The sequence below is a fragment of the Amblyomma maculatum genome, unplaced genomic scaffold (assembly GCF_055883805.1).
Source record: "Amblyomma maculatum isolate TAMU_Amacu unplaced genomic scaffold, ASM5588380v1 scaffold_13, whole genome shotgun sequence".
NCBI classification, from domain to species: Eukaryota; Metazoa; Arthropoda; class Arachnida; order Ixodida; family Ixodidae; genus Amblyomma; species Amblyomma maculatum.
The window spans coordinates 33,921,583-33,931,746 of NW_028146738.1; the positions used below are offsets into that span (position 1 = coordinate 33,921,583).

Sequence of the window (10,164 nt, forward strand, 5' to 3'; positions counted from 1 at the left end):
AAATGTTGTAATCTGCTTGCTCATCGAAGAAAAACGCCACAACATTACATTACAGTAAGGTGCGACTAGTTTCCACAAAACATTCAGCCCTGAATCAGGCACCAAAGCAGGCCAGGGAAGAGCCACCTGACCTGGACGGTCACAGGTCGCTTGAAAGAAGCGCAAATCTGAACCATTCAGCAAACGATCATGACGTTTGTGAGCCAAATCCAATTTATATACATGTCTCCGTATTGTCCCTTTGTTTTGTATCTTAACATTACTGCGCGGAACCTGAGCCCAGAGCTAAATGTCGACGTTCTTTTAGAACACAACACTTTCTCTTGAAAATGTGTGGCGTCACTTTGACCACACTTTTTGAAGCAGAAGGATGAGAGTCAAGAATTTGCGAATTCCATTTGCGAATTCCATATAGCGTCGAAATGAACGGTGGCGGACACAAACAAGAAAGAGACACCACATGCCCATTTTATTCCATCATGCATCAACTCGCAACTCGCCCCTCAGGCTGTAATTCCATATAACGTCAAGCAACCCCGTGCGCTTATCTTGTGAAATTTTTCAAATAAACAGAAATACCTTTTTGGCTTTAAGATGAATCCAATCCAACTCGCCCAGTTTTCTATACTCGTCAACTACCTTTTAGGATACAATTGTTTGAGCTTGACCGGAATCGCTTTATAGGTTTAAGGGCTTTTCTGAAGAAACCAGGGAGGCACTGAGACCACAAAGCCTCAATAATATTCGCCGGCGCGGAACTTTCTGTTCTACACATGCGCTTAGGTATGAGGAATCAATCTTCCAGTTCTGGCCGCCAGGCTCGTCTGCAATTGTAGCTAGAAACAATCGCTTAAGGAGATCTGCAACTGAGCAACAAAAGCAGGTGGTTTTGTTAAGCGCTTATCTGTTCCCATAAGTATTATCTTGCTTTTGCGCATGCGCAGAACGATAGCACGCGGGCCTACGAATGTCTAATATGAACGCCTCAGGCCCTGTAGCCATCCTATCGTCGTCGCAGCGTGATATCATACGCCGTGATCTGGGTGCATAAGGAATAAATGACCGAAAAATTGCATACAAACGCAAAGATGATCCCAACACACGGCGAAGTGCGCATGTCAGCATCCCTGGCCGCTGCATTAGGCAAACAGGCCCAAACCTGAAGTTGCGCTATTGCCTTCACCATAGCCTGAACTTGCGCTTATGCTTCATCATCATCATTCGTATTCAAGTTAGTCCTAGGGGAATGACGCGCAGGAACCGGCACGTGCAAGTCAAAATTTGGACGGGTGCTCACATCCGCTGGGACAGCCATGCCGCACCGCAGCTGGTACTCACTCTTTTTGTGACTGCTCTACGTCATTGAATATCGGCAAGAGCAAGGACAAGAGAGCAAAGGCAGCCGCTTTCGCTCCTAGCTTAGGTTCGGAGCTTTTCGTCACTGCTCCTGGTCCTAGCAGTAGGCACGAGATCTTCAACTTCATCAGTTTAGACACCTTCGACACATCCCAGACACTATTTGTCTCAAACTGGCGGCATACCGACTTCTCGAACTTAGCGGCGCTAGGAAAGTGTTGATATTGGCCTTGAATGTGGGTTCATTAGCTAACACACAGTGTCTATAGGCAGTGGTCCTTAGTGCGGAAGCATTCCTGCACACGTTATTGGATCTCGCCAGGGTTGCTGTGAAGCCTCCTTCGAGCTACCGTTCAAAAATACATCGCACCACTGGATCTCGAAACCGTAAGGGCAAACAGATCAGCTTAGCTTGCCACTGCTGTAGACCACAGCTCCACCTCGATTTTTTTTTTCAGCATGGTATTTATTACATGCATTTAAATTCAGCGTAGAGCTATATACATGGTGTTACAAGGAAGACTTTAAGTAGTAGAAGAAATGGACTTTCAGAGGTAAAATTATTTTTGTTGCACGAAGTTATCAAGGGTCTAGGCGGGTTCTATAAAATGGGTTAGATGAGCTCTTCAGTGGAATAAATAACTAAAATTCGTTAATAACAATTTTAAGTATTGCAATTGGGTGTATGATTGTAATTTGGAAATTGTAGAGAATCATGAGTCAACCCGATATCCATCGTTAGTTTTATGAAAACTTTATTGTGTGGAGAACTGCAGCCCTCAGAAAGTCAGCTCTCCAGACGCGCGCAACGGGCTCCGCGCGGCAGCTGAGCGCCGCAAAGTCACGCCCCCGTGTTGACGTCACTTACAGTTGTACACATCGTACGCGCGCGCGCTTTATCTGTGGTTCGAAAGAAAACTGGCTCACTGCTGCTCGGCCCAAGATAACGCGCGGCTAGCCTGTGACTTGAACAACTGTGATTGACGTCAAAGCGGGGCTATGACTTTGCGGCTCTTAGCCGCCGCGCGGAGCCCGTTTCGCTTGTCTGGAGAGCTGAGTTTGTGAGCGCTGCAGTTCTCCGCACAATAAAGTTTTCATAAACCTAACGATGGATATCGGATTGACTCATGATTCTCTACAATTTCCAAATTACAATCATGCACCCATTTTCAATACCTAACAGGTGGAATTAACAAATTTTAGTTAATTATTCTACTGAAGAGTACATCTAACCCATGTTATAGAACCTGCCAAGACCCTTGATAACTTCGTGGAACAAAACTAATTTTACCTCTGAAAGCTCATTTTCTTTGAATTACTTAGTCTTCCTTTTAATACCCTGTACATTATTTACAGAGTAATCAGCCTGTAGGCAAAAAGTCCAATTGAAACATATACAACACAACACCACACAACTAGAATACGACTTAGCACAACTTCACTAAAACGGTGGTAAGGAAAGACAACACATCAACAATGGCAGCCAGTCCGGTTGATAGTCATTATCTTCGTACGTGTCTCTAAGCTGTGTACCATCTGGCCGAAATGAGTAGCGGGGGAGACTAGACGCTCACCATTCCGATCCAACATGCCCGTTTTCCACAGGCTCTGCAGTCCAAGGAGGAAAATTATGTCAAAGGGTTCGGGGTCATGTTCTGTGGTTATCAAGTAACGCACACTGTGGGAATTAAAAATAAAGTCTTTCTTCAATGTTCTTTGCTGAACGTCCCAAAATAATATTGCATCTTTGCAGACAATAAAACAGTGTTCGATGGTTTCAGGTGTATCACATAACCGGCAATTAACCGAAGAAACGAAAATATTTTTTTTTCTGAAGCCACACTTTAACAGGTAAAACCTCGGCATGAAATTTAAAGAAAAACGTTTTAGTAGAAGGCGAGATGGGCATTTTTCTCACCCTTTTTAACACATCATGCCCCATACAATTAGAATGGAGTGAAAGATATAAGGGAGGCGGGAACGAAATAGATATCAATTCTTGGTATAATTTTTTCCGTGAAACAGAGAATAGGTACTCATAAGAGAAGCGAACTGCCAAAAAACGCACTGAATCGTAAACCTCTTTCATAAAACCAAATAATAAGGGCCGATCGGCAAAATTGGAAAAGGCAACTAAGTTTGGAAGAAGGTTCACAAGGTTTGTTTGCAGGGATGCTGGGGTAATTGGATGGGAGCTATTACGGAAAAAGAAGAAACAAGCAACTAACTGTCTGACATAGAGATGTGTCAAACCTAGGCCGACAACAGAAACAAGCCTGAATAAGTTATCGCGCCGCATAGGCTCAGAACTGGACGATCATATGAACGTCGCAAGCGTTCATTGAAAATTGTGGCTGTAATTCCTCGCGCAATGGAGTACCTGTAAAACATAATAAAGTTTTGTAGCCAGAAACATGTTACATGCCTGTGCTCGGCCAAAATTGATAGGTGGTGCGGAACAAAGTTCTGAGCATAGCTTTGGAGTGCCGTGACTCGCTCTTTCCAGTAACGCCACTAAATTTGAATGCATAAAGGGGAACTCCAAGGTATTTAGGGGAAACACGAGACCATTCAATTCCAGCATAATGAGTCGGCATTGCTCCCCATGAACCGAACCACAGACCCAAAGTTTTAGACTTATTCATTTCAGCGCCAGATGCAATGTCAAACTGCTCAATGGTGGTTATAATCTTGTCAATGCTGGGTTTGTCTGTGCAGAAAAACGCCAAATCGTCGGCGTACGCAAGCACTTTGACTTCATTACTGATGGCAACATGACCACGGATACCGTGGTGTTGCAGTACACTCGAAGTGGCTCTAGGTAGAGGGCAAAAAGTAGCAGTGGCATAGTACAGCCTTGCTTCAAGGATGATCGAATTATAGTCCAGGCTCTGAGAGTTGACCATTAACAATCAAGCGAGTGGAACAGTTGTCGTAACAAAGTTGCACCCCTTTCTGTACAGTTGATGCAACATTTGCACGCTCGAGAAGAGAAAATAGAAACGAATGCCGGACACGATCAAATGCCTTTGCAAGGTCAATCTGTAGTAGAGCAAGCTGCTAATAAGAGCCAGGGCAAGGTTCGAGAATTGTACGTGCAATATGTATGTTATTTTGTATGGAGCGTCCCCTCAAGCTACACGTCTGATGAGGGCCAATGAGAACCGTCATGGCATATTGTGAATGATTTGACAGTACTTTCGCAAAAATTTTGTAGTCCACATTTGCCAACTTGATTGTCCTGCAGCCTTCCACTGAGAGAAATTTTTCTTTATCCGTACTCTTTGGAATTAAGGCTGTGGGATTCCTAGTAAAAGACTGAGGAAGGACACCCACACCAAAACTTAAAGCGAAAATCTGCAGCAAGACAGGGCTCAGCAAAGGTTTAAAAGTTTTGCAAAACTCGCATGATATGCCATCAGGGCCAGGTGTTTTAGAGAGGGGTAAATGGTCAATTGCGTGTTCTATTTCTTCCAACGTGAAAGGACCATTGATAAGAGCACAGTCATCATCTGATAAAGGCGTTATAAGAGCATTGTTGTTAGCTAATATATCCTATTTAGAAGTAGCAGAAGCGTCACTGAACAGTGTCGTGTAGTAGCTCACAAACACAGAGATGATGTCCCACGTTTTCGTTACTAGGGTGTCATTGGACATCATTCTCGGTATCAATTTGGCAGCAGCATAACTGTAGCTAGGGTGCGCCATCTCGGTAGCTGATGTAAAGCGGGTTCCTGTGTTATTAGGTTGAAAATTTGCATTTTAGTGCAAGGGGCGAATATCTCCAAAATTTCTCTTCGCCTCTACCTTGCCACTTACAAAAAAAAAAAAAAAAGCTCGTGCGCCCTCCCTATGTTAGCATGCACAGTTAGGCAAAAAAAAAGGAGAAAATCAAGAGTTAACTAAAACAATGTTTTTTTTCTGGAATAGTCGCGTATGTCACTGTTTCCTTCCCCGTGTACGGCATTTCTTGCAGCACATGCAAATAATGCAGTGCTGGCAGTGCAGTGGAATACTTCGATGCAAGGCAGCTCACAATGACTTCTTTGTTTTGTACTTGCTCTTAGAATGCGAAAAAGAAGATAAACATCTCACCCGGGGGTGTGTAAACTCCATGGCCTTGGTGATGTGGTCATCCAAGTCGCTTTTGTTGGTGGCGTAAACCAGCAGGTTGCAGTACTGACCCCGCACAGTCTCTCGGCCATATTCGTCTAGCTGCACGGTCTCAATGCATTCATCGAAAGCGCCCAAATCAGTCCTCGACATCTGGAGGGCCCCAGTTGGGTACTTGCCTGAAGCGTCGAACACTGCGAAATATGTGTTTCAGGCAACATGGCAGCGAGGAAAATGAGCATTGCAGAAAACCCCTCGTAGGGGAACACGTTGCGGTATGCAATAACGAATGAAGCGCTGCTTACAGCAATACCACTGAGCGCATTGGTGTGAAATCAGGTTAGCATTAAATTTACCGGCTCGTTTCTTCTGTTATATCTTTTTGCTCGTATATAAGTTGCTTCCTTATGCGAGATGTTGGTTCATAAACGAAGTGCCGGTCATTTTTATACCAAAGTCGCAAGAGACCAGAGCCTACGCGGTCACAAAGCGCACAAGCATTCCTTTGTTAGAACGTATCTTGAGAGTTTCTTCGTGGCGTTAGGGTCAAAAAGAAAGAAATAATCGGCGTCACTGCCCTACAGGCTTAAAAAGTGAGCGAAGACGCCAGACAAGAAGGAAAACGTTGCCGCCAATATGGCGACCAACCCTTGATGTATGCGCAACAGACTGAATGCTTTCTCGGTGTCCGAATTCGTCAAGAACGTTTACTGGAATATGTGAAGCTCGTTTCATAATTCAGGCACTGGTTGTGCGCACAACAGTTTGGGGCACCTTACCCCTACTAAACTCAGAATCCGGGACGCTTCACCCTATGAGCAGGTAGAATTCCGACAGTGACAATCAGCCGACATCCAGACTTTTGCAAAGCGAGCAGTGCTCAATGACTGCTAAAGCTGTCTCGTTCTTCGCAGCGCCTTGTCATCACATTCGCCGTCATGAAGCAGCTGCCTCTGCGTACGGATAGCTCGCGCCCATACATGCGGTCACCGACGTCGTCCCTCAAGGTCGTGGCGGGAGCAAGCTTTCAGGCAACAGCGGTCAGACTAACCATGGTAGTTGATAGTTGCCATCAGAGCCACACGCTGAGAGACAACGGCGCGGCGTAGAGTTCGCATGGAGCGAACCCCCCTCGCTCCCTTCTTCTCTCCCCACACCCGTCCTCCCTCATAAAATAAGCTATTATACCTTGAAGTAAAACTGATAGGTTAGGCCATAAATACCCTAGAACTTTATCTGCTGAATTAGTAACGTGATGTGTTTAAGGGCCGAGTTGAAATCTTTATTTAAGTGGATACCAAGGTATTTGTAGGTGTCAACTGACAGTATATTATAGGATTAGAAGCAATTATATAAGTATTATCCTGGCGGTTGTGCCAGAGATAAAAAAAACATAATTTTGTTTTATTTAGTGACAGCGCCCCTTACCCTTTAATAATTGTTTTTACTGCGGAATCAGTATAAAACACATTCGAAAGAAAAAAAAAGCCGTACAAGGTCTATGTCTATGTGAAGGCTCCATCCGAGCTCTCTTAGCGGATTTAAGCGGATCGAGGCATATTCAGGGCGCATCCCGCGTAACATCGGGGTCTGGAAAAAGATGATGCCTCTTATGACTCTTAAGAGGTATTGCGATATCATTCGAGGTCTCAGCTCCTTCTCTTTTTATGTTCGTGCAGGGTTTGCAGCTGTATTTGTCAGCCCATCGCCGACTGCATTTGGTCTTCGAGCTAGATTCCCTTTTTTTGTGTAGGCTAAAGAGAAATTTTTTAATTTGACTTCTGTGGGTGGTTCGGTGCTGTTCGTCCTTCGTGTTCATATGACATCTATGACTTGTACGACCTCAGCACTGCCCCTACTTATCACAGACGTTTGCCTCTCACACGGCCCAGTTTTTGTGTGACGGGTACTGTTACTCAATTGCCTATATATGCCTCCTCCGCAGCACCCTAGTATAGGTTCACCTCCGGGATTCCATCAGTAGAAACGAACCTTACATCTGTATACGCTTGCTTACGACGGCCCAAAGAAGCCCTACGCACCACCCAAGTCATCACTCTCAACCAAACACCACCCTTACAAGCCTTCTCCAGCCAGAGCCTTCTTAATAAAGCATCATTAAGGATCGACGATAAAATAAAATTGAAAAATGCAATTTAGAAGGTAATCAATGCAAAAGTGAAATTGACATCAATGCTCGGGATCGGGCTCTCGACTCGATCATGTGTTGCTAGATCAGAAACCAGGCCAGGACAGCTACACTACGCCAGCTATCGTGAGTGTTAGCAAAGACGTTGCTGCTAACATCAGCGGTCCGGCCAACGCTCCGTGGCAATAATGTCAAGCCAAAGCATGGGATTTTCCATTCCTTTTGTGTGTGTGCCAGTACAATAAATACTGCTAAACTGCTCATGCTGATTTGCGTACTACACCGTTTATAGGATTATTATTGTTGAATATTTTTGTATTCTTGCTTCGGTTTTAACCTCTCGCCCACCTCTTCCTGCCTATCAGGGATGTAGAATACAATGTTCGTGTGTAATACAGTGAGGTAATGCAACCAGAGATCTCTTAAGGTATTCAAGTAATAAGAGGACAGATGTAGGTATAAAAGTGCATATATAGGAAATACCTAATATTACGGTCTATGCTGTCCTGAAGCAGCAAAACTAGCACACGTAAATGCATGTACCTGAAAATAGATGCACAAATTTCCTACATGTATCCGCGCCCAGACCAATAGGTATATCTGCATTTTTATGCACACATTTTACTTCAGGCCAGCACGTTGCTTGGGATTACCAACCCATTATTGCTATAACAAGCAACTGCAAACAAAGCATAATTTGGTGATAGTTGCCTGCTTAGGTGATGCATGTGTAGCTAGTTCCCTGCTAGTTAAGTGGAAGTACCCTATTTTCTTTATCGGTTCTCTTCGGCGCACTCGAGGTACAGGCTGGAGTGTCATGGCGGTGCCTGAGCCAACGACGTTTTCTCTGCAGGGCCAAGCGGAAGCAGAGAGAAAAAAAAAAGAGATAGAATGAACCTGAATCCTGCAAATAATATGGTAAAGTTTTGCAGAGGGAAACCTGAGTGGATCTGTGTTGGACACTATTTGCGGTGCAGGTAACAGTAGTCAGTCGGTCCCCTGCACCACAATTGCTTTTTTCAGTGGGCCTAAAATTGATCCCATTCATGGGGCCAGGCACGTCTGCTGAGAACCTCAAGGCGGAAAAGTTCTTCAATAGCTCCGAAAAACACAGCGCTGATGTTTGAGACACAGCCGCAGTGTTCCCTTACGTCTTTTGTTCTAACTTTGCTAAATTTACTCGTACCAGTTCTGTAAAAAATCAGTGCCTACTTCTCGCCCAACATTGTTTTGAAACTCACTGAAGCCTTCCTGAGCACACCTGTTCTGTATTATGGTCCACTGTCTGCAAGTTTCATTCGCTTTTACTTCCTGAAGGCGTACAAAAATGCTCCAAGCTCTTTCAGAAGTTACGGGATTTGATCAGGTTGAAGAATATGTTTCCGCCACTAACACGTATCTGTTCAACGCGCAGCTATTCCTAATACTGTCAGACGGATAAGTAGAAAATATATGCACAGTCGACTGTGTAAATTTAGCCACAATAGCCTGCCATAGCTACAGAAGGGCTAATTATCATAAAACGACTTATCATTTTCAAAACGCATTTTATTTTCGATTCCTACTGAAGTTTCTAAAATATTGGCGCATTGTGGCTTCAGTGAGGCAATCATCCTTATCAGCGATTGCGTTCGGAAGCAATAAAATCAACTCACTGCCCAGCGGATGATTCGAGTCGCATGCATGCCAATCGAATGGTTTCCTAAATATTCTACCAATAGCTGAACAAGGGTTAGGCTATGGTAATCGATGCACAGACGTGAGAATAAACCCCCAAGTAATGGGGTGCGATTCTATTCTATTTTTCGGGGACTACACTGCGTTTTATGCTGGCTCAAAGATCATGATTCCGTTCACAGTTCTAGCTGTTCGCGGGCCGTATTTTTCGCGATTAGTATAGGCCATTCACAAAAATCGCCAAAAATTGGGCACCGCAACAGTTAAGCCTTTTTGAACCTTTCAAGATTAAAGTGGTAATACCAGCGCAATTTAAAAAATAAAAACAGAAAACCAAGAATGCGGAGATAGACTCACATCTCAGCGCCCACGGCTCCAGGTTCCGGATTCCCCTCACAAGCTTGAGAAGACCGAGGCTGCACTCGACCGACACTTCCGCTTCCAACAACTTTCGCGTGAAGGAAGACGACGACTGGTCGAGGACGCTGCCGATCCATTCTTTTAACTTGTCTAAGTACTTTACAGGGGTATTCTCGGCCGTAGAATGTGTGATGGCCACCGTGTTGCCGAGGCATGGTGCGACACGAAAGCACGAAAGAACCGACAGGACGAAGAGCAGTTTGGTTAACCTAATTGCGAAATTTCTCCTCCAAATCATTGCTAGCACTTAGGCTCAAAGATCTCCGCTAAAAAATCTAAAAATTCATCTTCCTGCTGCTGTAGTTAAAAAATAATATAACGGCATATTATAAAGGTGAAGTGAGAATTTCTAGTTCCAAGCATAAATTCACTATGTTCTCTGCTCTCGTCGTATTTTCAAAATGTCTATTAAGGTCAATGTAGAAATAACAGTTAAGACGCAGAGCCTC

General features: G+C 44.3%; 1 protein-coding gene across 1 annotated transcript in view; it reads right to left on the reverse strand.

Moving 5' to 3' along the window:
* The window catches only part of LOC146172541 (nose resistant to fluoxetine protein 6-like), a 55,981-nt gene extending 46,028 nt beyond the window's left edge, over positions 1–9,953 (reverse strand). The window contains exons 1-2 of the mRNA XM_084585794.1: positions 9,653–9,953; positions 5,452–5,663 (exon numbers count right to left, since the gene is read on the reverse strand). Coding sequence (XP_084441920.1) covers positions 5,452–5,663; positions 9,653–9,953 — 513 coding nt within the window. The remainder of the gene's footprint in view (positions 1–5,451; positions 5,664–9,652) is intronic.
* Between the last annotated feature and the right edge of the window lie 211 nt (positions 9,954–10,164).